Source organism: Oryctolagus cuniculus, chromosome 10 (genome assembly GCF_051225735.1).
Source record: "Oryctolagus cuniculus isolate XC-2025 breed Fujian yellow rabbit chromosome 10, ASM5122573v1, whole genome shotgun sequence".
Lineage (NCBI taxonomy): Eukaryota > Metazoa > Chordata > Mammalia > Lagomorpha > Leporidae > Oryctolagus > Oryctolagus cuniculus.
Genome location: NC_142876.1, coordinates 96695576 through 96710133, shown reverse-complemented (window position 1 = coordinate 96710133; position 14558 = coordinate 96695576). Strand labels below are relative to the sequence as shown.

Genomic DNA, 14558 nt, shown 5'->3' with positions numbered 1-14558 from the left:
TACCATTTCATACTGTATTTTCACTAGCAATATATGAGATTTTTAATTACACCATATCCTTCACAATATTTGATAACATCAGAATTTGAAATTTTAGCTATTCCAATAAGTGTAAAATGACATCTGTTGTGATTTTCTTGTGAATTTCCTGGTGACTAATGATGTTTGGCACATTGTAGTCTGCAGATTTGTCATTCATGTATCTTTCTTTGCAAGGTATCTCTTCAGATCTTTTGCTCATTTTGTTTTTAGTGGTTGAGTTGATTTATAGGAGTACATTACAAACTCTGGGTACAATTTATTTGTCATATGTCTATACTATGTATACTTTTCTCATAACAATGGCTTTCCTATTTTTTATTTATTAGTGAATTTCATGATCAAAATTTGGACTTTTTATAAAGTCAAAGTTAACAATTTTTGAAATTCTGGGTGTTTCTGTTTCCTAAGAAATCAATAGCTACCTAGGTATTCTTTGCTTTTTTCCTAGAGATATTACAGATTTAGCTTTCATAGTTAAGTCTGTCCCCCCCCCCCTTTTTTTAAAAGATTTGTTTATCTGTTTGAAAGGCAGAGTTACAGAGAGGCAGAGGCAGAGAGAGAAAGTCCTCCGTTCGCTGGTTTACTTCCCAAATGGCCACAATGGCTGGAGCTGGGCCCATCCGATGCCAGGAGCCTCCCCCAGGACTCCTATGTGGGTACAAGGGCCCAAGGACTCAGGCCATCCTCCACTGACCTAGGAGGCCACAGCAGAGAGCCAGATCAGAAGTGGAGCAGCCAGGAGCTGAACCAGCACCGGCCCCTGTCACCCATCTGGAATTTTAAAATTTATTTTATTTTATCTTATTTTGACAGGCAGAGTGGACAGTGAGAGAGAGAGACAGAGAGAAAGGTCTTCCTTTGCCGTTGGTTCACCCTCCAATGGCCTGCGTGCTGCGCTGATCCGATGGCAGGAGCCAGGTGCTTCTCCTGGTCTCCCATGGGGTACAGGGCCCAAGCACTTGGGCCATCCTCCACTGCACTCCCTGGCCACAGCAGAGAGCTGGCCTGGAAGAGGGGCAACCGGGACAGCATCTGGCGCCCCGACCGGGACTAGAACCCGGTGTGCCGGCGCCGCAAGGTGGAGGATTAGCCTAGTGAGCCGCGGCACCGGCCCCATCTGGAATTAATACGTGTACAATGTGAGTTAAGGGTGGACGATGTTGTTTTCAAATCTATAGCAGTGTGTTCCAGCAGAATTTGTTGAGAATACTTTCCATCTTTGAGTTTTTTAGGCACCTTTATTGAAAATCAGTTGATAATATATGTGTGGCTTTATTTCTGGACTCTTCTGTTCCGTAGTGTTTCTGTGCACTGTAATACCAGTACCACATTGTTTTGATGAATTGGATTTAAAATTAGGAACTGTGAGTCCTTGTACCCTTGTCTTCCTTTTAAATATTGCTTTGGAATATTTGAGTCCATTTCATTGTCACATAAAATTTAAAAGCAGCTTGACAGCTTTTGTAAAATGGCCACTGCCATTCTTCTTGGGAGTTCATTGAATCTATCAGTTTGGAAAGGGTTCACATGCTAATGCTGAGTTTTAGGATTCTGGAGCAAGGTACCTCTCTCTCCATCGATGTAAGTCTTCTTTAATTTCTCACTGTACTACTTTGTAGCTTTCTGTAGTTTTTAGTATTGAAGCATTGCACTTATTTAAAAAATTATACTGAAGTATTTCTATTTTCAATTTCAGTTTCCAATTTCTCGTCATTGGTATATTGAAATACAATAGATTTTTTTTTTTTACTTTGCTAACTCCCTTACCTACTTCAGTATATTATGCAGGTTATTTAGGGTGTCCCATATGGATAATCATGTTGTTCCAAATAGCTGGTTTTTTCTTTCCAGTATTTTTAAAAAGATTTATTTATTTATTTTGAAAGTAAGAGTTACACACACACACACCAAGAGAGAGAGACAGAGACAGAAAGACAAAGAGACAGAGAGAAATCTTCCATCCTCTGTTATAGTCCCTACATGGCCATAACAGCCAGGGCTAGACCATGCCAAAGCCAGGAGCCAGGAGCTTCAGTGGGGTCTCCCATGTGAGTAGCAGGGTCCCAATACATGAGTCATCTTCTGTTGCTTTTCCCAGGTCCTTAGCAGAGAGCTGGATAGGAAGTGGAGCACCCGGGACATATGGTACCCATATGCACACAGCGGCTTTACCCACTATACTACCACTGGCCCCTAAATACAGCTGTTTATTTACTTGTCTTACTGTAATTTCTAGAGCTTCACAGCACAAGTGGTTAGACAGCTTTGAATACAAGTGGTCAGACATCCTTGTCTTATTCTTAGGGGAAAAGCCAATGTTTCATCATGAACATAATATTAGCTTATGATGAATCAAAATTGAATTCTTTTAAATGCTTTTTCTGCATCCATTTGATCACATATTTCTTCTTTGTTCTGTTAATGAATTACTTTGGCTTATTTTTCAAATGGTAAACTAACCTTGACTTTCTAGGATAAGGATACTTGGTTATGATATATGATTTTTTTAAAGAATTATTTGAAAGTCCGAGTTACACAGAGAGAGGAGAGACAGAGAGAGAGAGAGGTCTTCCATCCGATGGTTCACTCCCCAATTGGCCGCAAGAGCCGGAGCTGGGCCAATCCCAAGCCAGGAGCCAGGAGCTTCTTCCGGGTCTCCCATGTGGATGCAGGGGTCCAAGGGCTTGGGCCATCTTCTACTGCTTTCCCAGGCCATAGCAGAGAGCTGGATGGGAAGTGGAGCAGCCAGGAATAGAACTGGTACACATATGGGATGCTGGCGCTTCAGGCCAGGGTGTTAACCCACTGCGTCACAGCGCTGGCCCCATGATGTTTTTAATTACAGGAGGATTTGAGATTTGATTTGATGGTTTATTAACATTTTTGTACCTTGATTCATGAGGGATATTGTATGTAGTTTTTTAAAAAGGGCTCTTGTTTGACTCTGGTGTTAGAGTTACATGGCTCTCTTTAATAAAGTTGGGAGATATTCTGCCCTTTAATTTCCTAAGAGTCTATATAAGATGATTTGTATTTTGAATTTATCAGTTAAAGCATCTGAACCTAGAGTTGTTTGTTTTACCAGGACTACTATTTGTGAAATCAGTTTCTTTTGCATTTGTAGGACTGGTTATATTTTCTATTTCTTCTTCTGTCAGTTTTGCTAGTTTCTGTTTTTCAAGGAACTTGACATTTAACCTGAGTTACTGAATTAATTGGCATGAAGAAATGTCTCCTATCCATTCATTATTTGTAGGATCTGTAGAAATGTTTCTTCTTTCATTTGATACGGATGTTGTACATTTCCTAATATTTTTCTTCATCATTCTAGCTAGGGTTTTATGATTCTATTAATTATTTTCCAAAAGAATGAAGTTAAGGATCCTTTGTATTTTTCCTATTGTTTTATGTTTCATTGATTTCTGCCAATACTTATGTTATTTTATTCCCTCTTTTAACAGTGAATTCCATTTATTCTTTTTAAAAATATAGCTTCTTAAAAATCTGAATACATTAACCCTCTATTTTTTGGCTTATTCACAATAAGGATTGTTATATCTCCTTGGAGACTTAATCTCTTAAATAAATAAATAAGGCTCCTCTTTTCTCTACAAAATCTTCTTTGTTCTGAAGTCTACTGTGTCTGAAATATAGCTACTTCTCATTTCTTCTGAATAGTGTTAGTATGGCATATCTTTTTCCATTCCTTTACTCTGTCTTTATGTGGACTGTCTGTGCTTTTATGTTTAAAGTAGATTTCTTGTGGACAAAATATTGTTTTTTTAATCCATTATGACAGTCTGCAGAGAAAGAAAAAGAGGCAGTGAGAGAGAGAGAGAGAGAAATTTTCCATCTGTTGGTTCTCTCCCTAAATAGCTACAATGACCAGAGCCGGGATGATCTGTAATGGCTAGACCAAGCTTCTTCCAGATTTCACACGTGGGTGCAGGGGCCCAAGTACTTAAGCTATCTTCCTCTGCTTTCCCAGGTGCATTAGCAGGAAGCTGGATCAGAAGTGGAGTAGCTGGGACTCAAAATGGTGCCCATACGAGGTGCCAGTACCACAAGCAGTGGTTTTACCAGCTACAGCACAGTGCCAGCCTTCCTCCAGTTTTAACACATCTTATGTGACGTATTTTTTCATATGTCTCAGCATATCAGTTATACTTACTTTTTTTTAAAAAAGATTTTATTTATTTATTTGATAGGCAGAATTACAGACAGTGAGAGGAAGAGACAGAGAGAAAGGTCTTCCTTCCATTGGTTCTCTCTCCAAATAGCCACAACGGCCAGAGCTGCGCTGATCCAAAGCGAGGAGCCAGGAGCTTCTTCAGGTCTCCCATGTCGGTGCAGGGGCCCAAGCACTTGGGCCATCCTCTACTGCTTTCCCAGCCCATAGCAGAGAGCTGGACTGGAAGAGGAGCAACGGGGACTAGAACCCGGTGCCCATATGGGATGCCGGCGCCGCAGGCAGAGGATTAACCTTGTGAGCTACGGCGCTGGCCCAGTTATACTTCTTTTTAAAATATTTTTAGTAGTTTCCCTGGAGTTTGCAACAGACATTTATGAATAACTTGTCATCTCCTAAATAACCCAACACCACTTCGTGGGTAGTACAGGCACTCTGTAACAGAACATGTTAGCCCTTTTATGCTACTAAACAGAATATCTGAGACTGAGTAACTTGTAAAGAACAGAAATTTGTTTTCTCCCAGTTCTGAAGGCTGGGAGGTCCCAGATCAAGGTATGGATGGGCTCTTCATGTGCCGTCTGCTTCCAGGATGAGGCCTGGGTTCTGCACCCTCCAGGGGGGGAGCCATGCTGTGTTCTCACATGGGGTAGGATGGGGGACAAAGGGGACAAACACTTTTGGTCAAGCCTTTTATAAGGGCACCTGTTCCTATTCATGATGGGGGATTCCTCATAACCCTAGCACCAGTTAGTGGCCCCACCGCTTCATGAAATCACTTTCATGAGACCTGAATTTTGTATGGGCCACATTCAAACCGTATGACAGAGTATCTGCATTCTTCCTTTAACCCTAAGAGCCCTTCCATTCATTTCACTTAGCCACACTCATTTAAAATGTCTTGCTATTGAATGCCCTGTTAGGTCAAAAGAGGAAGAAGAATCAAATATTTTATTTTAGCATTAATTTCTGCTCTTGTTCTCTTTATGTAGAATCAGCATATCTGACCTATATAGTTTCTATTCTCTCTTGAGAACTCTTAACATGTCTTTCAAAGGAGTCTGCTGGCAACAAGTTCCTTCAGTTTGCATTTGCCTTGAGAAGGTCCTTATTTTCCTTTTATGCATGAAGGATAGTTTAACTGGGTTCAGTATTCTGGGGCCTTGTTTTATTTTATTTGTGTACCCTAAGTATTTCATTCCACTCTTCTGGCTTCCGTATTTTCTGCGAAGAATTTTGATGTGATCCTTCCCTTATTTCTCTACAGATGATGTCGTCGCCTTCCCTCTGACTTCTTTCAAGACTTTCTCTTTGGTTTTCTGCAGTTTGAATATAGTATGCGTAGACAACGATTTTTTTGTAGTTATCATTATGCTTGGTGTTCTCTGAGCTTCCTGGGTCTGTGTGTGTCATTAGCTTTTAAGAATTCTCAGCCACTATTATTTCAGTTTCTCTCTCTCCTTCTGACAGTCACCTTACATATGTTACCCCTTTCATAATTGTCTCACTGTTCTTGGATATCATGTTCTTTATAATTCTTTTTTCTCTTGGCTTTACAGTTTTGGAAGATTATGTTGTCCTGTCTTCACTGCTCATGGATTATTTCCCCAGCTGTGGCGAAACCTCTGGTCACCCTTCAAGGGCATTCTTTACTTCTATTACAGTGTTTTGGTCTCTAACATTTTGTATTGGTTCTCTAATAGAATATCCATCTCCCTGCTTGTATAACCTGTCTGATCTTGCATGTTTTCCATGAATGTTTTTAACATTTTAATCATAACTATTTTAATATCTTTGTCCCTTAATTCCAGCCATGCTTGTTACATCTAGCAATATTACACAGTAGATATGAGCACAGACTAGAGATACACTGCCTGTGTTTGAATTCTGTCTCTGCCTATCAGCTGTGTAATCTTAGATGGGGTGCCTAAACTCTCCATACCTCTACTTCCTTAAGTGGAAAGTGGGAATATTCATGAAATCTACTGTTGAAAACTGTTAGGGATGTTGAAAAGCACTTAGCATAATTTTCAGCACATAGTCAATGTTGTACATATTTTAAATGATGATGATCAGGCTGGCGCTGTGGCGTAGCAAGCAAAGCCACTGCCTCCAGTACCGGCATCCCAGCACCAGTTCTAGTCCCAGCTGCACCACTTCTGATCCAGCTCTCTGCTATGGCCTGGGAAAGCAGTAGAAGATGGCCCAAGCCCTTGGACCCCTGCATCCACATGGGAGACCCGGAAGAAGCTCCTGGCTCCTGGCTTTGGATTGGCGCAGCTCTGGCTGTTGCGGCCATCTGGGGAGTGAACCAGCAGATGGAAGACCTTTCTCTCTCTGTCTGCCTCTCCTTCTTTCTCTGTGTAACTCTGACTTTCAAATCAATAAATAAATCTTAAAAAAAAAAAAAAATGACAACGATGATGACACAGCCATTTGTAAAAGGGACCAGTGTGCGCCCTCTGAAGTCTTTGCCCTGCTGTCCTCTGTTTGGGAGCCTCCTGCACATGCTCATGGGCTTATGCCCCGAATGCATTCTCAGTGCAATGCTCACAGTGGCAGTGAGCCCTTCCCCCCTCCACATAATGAAGCCAGAGGCCCCTGTTGCTGTGGTTCTCCTTCCCTGCCCGATGATTTTCCCATACTGAGTATGATGACCCGGCATATTATGTGAGGACTCTACAAAAGGTTTGTGGACAATGTAATTTAAAAACAAGTTCATTTTGGTGCAAAGACTTGTTTAAATCTACCCATACAGAGATTTTTCAAAAAGTTTATGGAAAGTGCGTGTTATAAAAAAATCTATGCCTGTGTTTCACCAAAATGAGCCTATCCTTTAATTCTGCTTCCCAGGAAGTTTTTTGAAGTTCTGTCACATACTTTCTTTGTATTTTTTGTTGAATCTTGATTTCCTTCAACTTATAGACTGCATACGGGCAGATCTAATTTAAACATTTCAAGAATTAAAATGTTTAGGGTAGTTTTCTCTCTCTATATATATATCTATACGTAAGGAAGTACTATATAGCCCTTTAAATTGATGTTTTTTGAGGATATTTCATGACATTGGGAAATGCTTGTACGGTGCTGTCACTCCTGTGCCAAGCGTCCACAGACAGTAGTGGAGGTAGAGAGATTCCGGACGCAGAGCAGGGTCCAGCAGTGCAGGTCAGGACACAGGCTGTGTGGCCAAGTCAGTCTCAGTTCACGGCCCTCCTCCCTGAGCCGCGTGTAACACCGTCTGGCTTTCTCTTTCAGTACGAGTACTTCAATGCTGTGCTGATAAATGAAAGGGACAAGGACGGGAACTTTCTGGAGCTGGGGAAGGAGTTCATCTTAGCCCCAAATGACCATTTTAATAACTTGCCTGTGAACATCAGTCTGAGCGACGTCCAAGTGCCCACGAACATGTACAACAAAGGTAAGACTGTCTGCTAGTGCTCTTTTTCGAGGACAGAGAAGGGGGATGTCCGGGTTAGGGGCTGGCTGGTTTTGGACACAGTCGCACACTGAGCATGGCAAGCATCAGCTGGGCAGGTGAAGTATGTGCCCGTCCCACCTGGACAGTCTGGGCTGGCTCTTTCCCCAGTTGGTGTTTTTGTCAAGCTCTCTCACGTGCAAACCTTTGCAATGAAGGGCCGTGCAGTCTCTCTGGAAACAGCGTGGCTGTGCCGTTCTGAGCAGTCACCGACAACACGTGAATCAGTGGACAGGGCCGTGTTGCCACACCACCGTTATCTACAGAAACAGAAGGCTGTGTTGAACTGACAGCCTTAGTGCCCTGATCCCGGATGTGCCGCTGTCTCCTCTTCCTCTGTTCCTGGAATGGGACTTGGGGGCTGGGCAGCTTCTGGGCTGGCTGCGGAATCCACTGTGGTGTTTCCTCAGAGTGCAGAGCAGCAGGAGCCTTAGCAGAGCTCCTGTTTGTGCTGCGCAAACCTGCTCTTCACGTAGACAGTGGAAACCTTTTCTCAGAATTCCCTCGAGCCCATTCAAGATGGGACTATCATGGCCAAAGACTGGGCTGCGTTAGCCAGTGGCCTCCGATCAGACCGCAGGTTCTGCCCCTTTCTGGCTGTGACCCTGGCCGCGTCAGTTCCTCTCTCTAGATCTCAGCCTGCTCGCGTCTGTGATGTGAGTCGCACATTTGTGTCTACACCTTGAGATGGCTGTGAAGGCTGAGTGAGATGCCATTCATCATGCGAAGTCATCGACATCTTCATCCTCGTTGTTACTGAGCTGGATTTGCTCTACGTTGTCATATCTGAAAGGCTCCTGAACAAAGAGCCGTCCTCCTGGAAAAAAGTAGATCAGAAAACTATGACATTTTCAAAGGAAAAACGCTGCCCCGTTGTCTGCCATCATCAGGTTTCAAAGCTATCGGGGCCGTTTCTGTCACAGTGTCTGTTCTCAGAGTCGATCATGGTGCCAGAGACAAGAAAGAGCAAGGGCTGTGAGTCTCAGGAGTGTTCCTCCCCCTGGCGGCTGTGCCTTCCTGAGCGAGTAACTGCCTCCCGGAGCTTGGTTTCCCTCCTCATGGAATGGGGGTGAGGGCACTGCTTCTCTCAAGGGTTGTTGAGAGGGTGTGGAGTGATGCATGTGGCTCTTAGCATGGCAGCAGCTTCGAGAAAGTGCTCAGTGCATTTCAGCAGTCATTGTCTGGCAATAGCATGAGTATGAGTTGTATTTCCCATTCTCCTAGGTCGCTGCTTCAGGGCCCTGGTCAGTGAGTGAGGACTTCCAGCTCACTGTCTCGGGAACTTTGTGCTCCCACCTTGTGGCTGGCTGCCTCGTGCCTCCCTGCCCTGCTTCACCTGTTATCCACTGTTAAGATTCGGCAGAGACATGAATTCATTGCTCAGACAGTAATCGGGGATCTCATTGTGAACCAGACACAGACTCTCCCTCAAGGGGCTCAGAGTTTAATTGGCGAACACAACAGATGTATAATGAGATAATTAAGCTACTGGGCTTCACGTGATGGCCACAGGTATGGAGAGTGAGAGTGCAGTGGGAAGCCAAGGAGGGCGGCTGGCCTCTTAGCCAGATGGGCAGGGCACACGCCGGCCTTTTCTCTCCCCTCTCCCTCTTAAAGAAAGCGCTGTCCACCTAAACCACTCTCAGGTGCCCTGGCTGAATCTTTGCTTTGGACTCCTCCTTAAGGTGTAAGTGGGACCCAGCCGCTTCGTCCGGTGGAGGCTATTCCTCCAGGAGGGTCCCGTCCACTGACCAGGACTGAAATGACACTCCCCTTTAGGTGCAGTGTGGCTGGAAGTAAGGCATCTCTTGTACATTAAGTATATTCTCAACAGAAGATGGAAAATGAGCAGGATTTTACAGAGCAATTTCAGGCATAAGACGATTCCGAGTGACCTTTTAAAACGTGGCAGTAGCTTCAAGCTTGCTTGAGCCATTAGTGCCCTTACAGACCTTTAATTGTATAATTGTAACATTGTGCCTTTTGATGGTAGCCACATGTGAGGGACCCACGCTGCAGCTGACCACGCAGGCTGTAGAATCAGGCTGGGAGGCACCTTGGGCAGAATCCTGGCAGGTGGCTGGTGGAGCCGTGGGAAGTAGGTCTCCTGTGATGTTTAGAGTTAGGCTCAGGAGGCCTGAGGGTTCCTCTCGTCACCCGTACCCAGCCAGGCTGCAGGACATGGGCTGGGGTCAGCTAGGCACTGTCTTAGCCAGCCAATGAGCAGCCGCCCAAGGGAGAAGGGCGGGAACTTAGGAAAATCCCTGTCTCCACTCTACCAAATTCAAACCAGCCCAAACAGTCTTTTTTTTTTTTTTTTTTCTTTTCAAGCTGTAGAAATATATTTCATGTTTAGAAGTCCCTCTAGCTCTGATCTAGCTATTGATGACATGGACTCAAAACACATGCTCAGAGCTTGGTCCCTGGCTCTGTTTTTTCCCAGTTTGGACATCCTGCCTCCAGTCAAGGAAACCCATTTGGGGTTGTTCTCCCCATGCAAACAGAGGCACGCAGTTTGATACTTGCTTTGGAGCTGCCATGTGCAGTGTCCTTGGGCATCGCTTCCTGTCCTAGATGAAACCGGCCTGTAAACTCCACTTGCTCCCCGCAGTCGGCTTCCTGCCTCCCTGGCTGGGCCTTGCCTCTCTCTGTTGCTGGGTATCTTTATCTCAGGCTGGAAAGAGCCTGACGGTTCACAGCTGGCGGCCTGTGCGTAAGCCTGTCTCCTGGGATTGTTGGAAATGCCTCTTAGGGTCCTTGGGCCGCCTGAGGCAGCCGCTTCTTCCTGAAACCTCTTCAACAGAAGGGAATCCTCTGGCAGCCCCCCCACCCCCTAGCCCAAGAGTCTTACCCCGAGGGGCCTTGAGGAGGTGACTAGGTGCTGGAACTCAAAGGAGGGAACAGAGGGGACTGGTCCCAGTGCCCTGGGGAGAGGGGCAGGGTGGGCAGGGCCCTGGAGGTAGCAGGCACAGTTGCTCCTTTGTGGAAGTCAGAAAGGAAACTGCAGCCTGGGATGCTGGCCAGGTAGAGAAGGGCTGTGAGGACCCTCGGGAGATTGTGGGAGCCAGTGGGACAGGGCAAACAGTAGATGCCTTTGTCTGGGAGAGGTCTGCGGTGGAACCCTGGTGCCCACGCAACCAGAAGAAGAGGGAGGGGGAGTGGAGTCTGGGGCCCAGTGTGGAGAGAAATCTCGGGGAGAGGAATGGAGCATGACCCAGACCTGGGGGGCTGAGAGCTGTCGGCTGTGGGCTCCGGTGAGAATGTCCACCCCATGAGGGTAGGAGCCCCAACCTGGGACCCAGTACGTGGTAAGTGTTCATGTTTGTACGTGTTTGTTATAAGGTGAGGAAATGAAGGAAGATTCCAATTTTGAAAAGATCTACCCACAGGTGCTGTGGCACACTAGGTTAATCCTCCACCTGCAGTGCTGGCTTCCCATATGGGCGCTGGTTCTAGTCCCAGCTGCTCCTCTTCCAGTCCAGCTCTCTGCTATGGCCAGGGAGGGCAGAAGAGGATGGCCCAGGTGCTTGGGTCCCTGCACCAACATGGGAGACCAGGAGGAGGCCCTTGGCTCCTGGCTTTGGATCGGTGCAGCTCCATCTGTTGTGGCCATTTGGGGAGTGAACCAACGGAAGGAAGACCTTTCTCTCTGTCTCTGTCTCTGTCTCTCTCTCTCTCTCTCTCACTGTCAAATAAATAAATAAAGATTTAATAAAACTACCCACTTTATTCTTGCACAGATGAAGACAGAACAGAGGGGGTGACCTCATCTGTCTTCCTCCTCCTCCTCCCTGGGTAGGGAAGTGCCCAGGGGAATGAAGTGGCTGCCTTGACATGGGCAAGGGGCTGTGTGCATGGTGGGACACAGTCTAGACTCATCCGTCATCCTCTGCACTGCCCCTGTTGGGCTGGGGCTGGGCTGCAGGGCTCTGCTGTACTGCAGGGCCCAGGCCCTGGAAGGGGAAGAGCTCCAGGAAAGTGAAGACCGTAACTGGCACTGCCGAGCCCGGGGCCATCAGTCACCCGCCCCAGGCAGGAGGTCCTTCCAGAAGGCCAGGCACAGGGCAAGGTGTGCGAGGCGGGTTGGGAGCCCTGCTTGGACGTGCAGTGTGCCTGCTGCCACGGACGGGCAGGATCGCTGGCCTTGCTTCCTCAGACGTCTCAGCCTATTTTTCAAGTGTTGGGCTTGATAAAACACAAAATGCATATTGTCAAGCACTTTTCCCCTTAATTACATGTGTATATTTTAAGGGAAATTCAATCCATATGTTTCTGTTTCGTTTACACGGAAATCATTAAAACATTGTTTTCCAAGAGCTATTTGATGTGCGAGAAGGCTCACAGACCTTCTAACAATTTAAACTTTTTTGCTTCCTTTTTTTTGTTTCTTTTCCCTTTGCATAGGGTGTGTGTGTGTGTGTGTGTGTGTGTGAGAGAGAGAGAGAGAGAGAGAGAGAGAGAGAGAAACCAAGAGGGTGAGAATGCACACACGTATATAATGCACCAGGGAGCAAGAGTTACTGACCCCATGTCAAAAACAAATCCACCTCTTAATGGTTTGTTTTCTAGCTGGGATTCAGAACTGAAGTATTTGAAATAGGCTTGAATCTCGTTTCCATGCCTGTCTCCCAGTCTTAACTGCATGCGATGGTGACATGGCCATAAATTGGAATTGGAAGTCAAGGTCATAGGAATTAGGTCAGCACTCACTGCTTTGCCCTAACACTGGCGCTCCACACGGCTCCACATTGGCACCCACAGTCCTCACCAGGCCCAGTGAACATTCCCAGGCTGCAGCCTGTGGTTTCAGGAAACCCTCCTGCACCACTGTTAGAACAGCAGGACTGAGGTGTTTGGCCAGACTTAGACAAGCTGGTGCCACTGAAGGGGTTCCACAGTTGTCTGCCCCAAGTGATCATAGCTTCTCTCTGTTAGCTTGGAAATTATCTTGTTATATCACAGAATAACCATTTCTGACTTAAAATTCACAGGGTAAGTGGCTGAGTTGAAATTCTGTTGGCAGTTCCTTTATCCTGCAGAGCGTGTGTGCACAGATGCACACAGATCTGCATGGATATGTATGCAAGTACATGTAGGCATGTGTCTGTGTTTTCTCAGTAGTGTTAGTGGAAAGAGAGTGTCGTCTGGTCCTTTGCGGCCCCTTCAACCCTATCCTAGACTTATGTTTAGAATAGAGGTCGCAATGGATGAATGGATGGATGGATGGATGGATGGGTGGATAGATGGGTGGATGGTTGGTTGGTTGGTTGGTTTGCTTACCAAGAGCCAGGCTCTTTAACTGCTTTGTCTGTTTGACAGTAACCCTGTGTGCTGTAGGTAACAGTGAGGACCAGCATTGTCCTAGGCACAGCTTTCCCAGCCTCTGTTCTGGCGTCAAGTACAGGGATGTTACAAGTTAGCCGGCAGTTGGTGGGTTCCCAAAGTACATATGAGAAGAGTCCATCCCTCCTGCCTAAGGCTCTCTGAAACACTATCAGTGTACCCCCAGTCCCTTTCCCCTGTGCAGTCCCTACTGCCTCCATCCTGGCCTGTTGGGGGGACTCTTTCCAGAGCTATCAAGAGGGCCTGGATGTGGACCCCAGACCTGAGAGCCCCAGCGGGTGGGCCACGAGACATGGAGTACTGTCAGAGCCTGGCTCCTCACGTGCAAGGTGTGAAGTGGCCCCTCGAGCATGAAAGGAAGTAAAGAGCAGCACCCTGCACCAGGCACACAGGCACTGGATGCACCCCGACTCCTCACAGCAAACCAGTTCCCAGCTGCCTGCCAGCTAGGCGGCTCCTGGACCGCCCTGCCAAGGTCCTGCCGAGGCTGCTCCCTCTCCCACCTTCCCCCATCTGCAAGGCTCCTGGGCCCTTCAGCACTGTCTGTAGGATGAAGCGTACCCAGGATCACGATGGACTCTGGTTTGCTACTTTCTTTTTGTGGTTACCCCATTTGCCTCGTCCTGGTATCCAGACTCTGAACAGCCTCTGCTTGGGTCTGACCACCATTGGAGGATACGCTCCCCTCTCCTGCCGTCCTGGCCAGGCCTGGCCTTCCCTGAGGGCTCAGCTCTGTCATTGGCTTGTTCTCCCCTCTGGCCCCAGCACTTCTCTCCACAGCCATCCTCTGCTCATCACATTGGGTAGCAGTTTCTTTTTCCCCTTTGCTCTCTTGCCTTGAACTTGGAAGCAGGGGCTGCTGTGCTTTCTTATCCTCTTGAGAAGCTGATAGAGGACCTGGAAGAGTCAAGGTCTTCCACAGATGTCGTTGAATTGAGCTGAATTCTGCAGCACAGGTATCACACATGGGGGGTTGCTTTTCCTGCTTGTTCGTTCTGTCAGTTCTATTTGTATTTGTTTTTATTTATTTGAAAAGCAGAGAGAGAGAGAGAGAGAATCATCCATTGGCTGTTTCACTCCTTAGATGCCTGACAGCCTGGGCTGGGCCAGGCCAAAGCCAGGTGTCCGAAACTCAATCTGGGTCTCCCCTGTGGTTGGCAGGGACCCAACTTGAGCCATCACCTGTTGCCTTCCAGGGTGTGCATTAGCAGGAAGCTGGAATCAGGAGTGGAGCCAGGACTTGAATCTAGGCAATCCATGCCACATCTTAACTACTTTGTCACGTGCCCATCCCTGTGTTTGTGTTTGAACTTTAGTTCTTTTTGTTTCTTTCTGCAGACAGTAATTTTAGATGTATTCTCACTGAGGCAATAGGCCCAGGATCTTTTCACTTAAATTTTTATTCTCTCTATTTTTCCAAAGGCATGGACATCAAGATAGAGCCTTGCAGTTGGGTGGCAGCTGAGCCTGGGCTTGAGCAATCCTACCAGGAAGGGCCGGGCAGGG

General features: G+C 46.6%; 1 protein-coding gene across 2 annotated transcripts in view; it reads left to right on the top strand.

Moving 5' to 3' along the window:
• CACNA2D3 (calcium voltage-gated channel auxiliary subunit alpha2delta 3) overlaps nt 1–14558 on the top strand; it is an 875732-nt gene that overhangs the window by 339774 nt on the left and 521400 nt on the right. For both annotated transcript variants that reach the window (XM_051851529.3, XM_051851528.3), the window contains exon 5: nt 7490–7652. In XM_051851529.3, coding sequence (XP_051707489.1) covers nt 7490–7652 — 163 coding nt within the window. The remainder of the gene's footprint in view (nt 1–7489; nt 7653–14558) is intronic.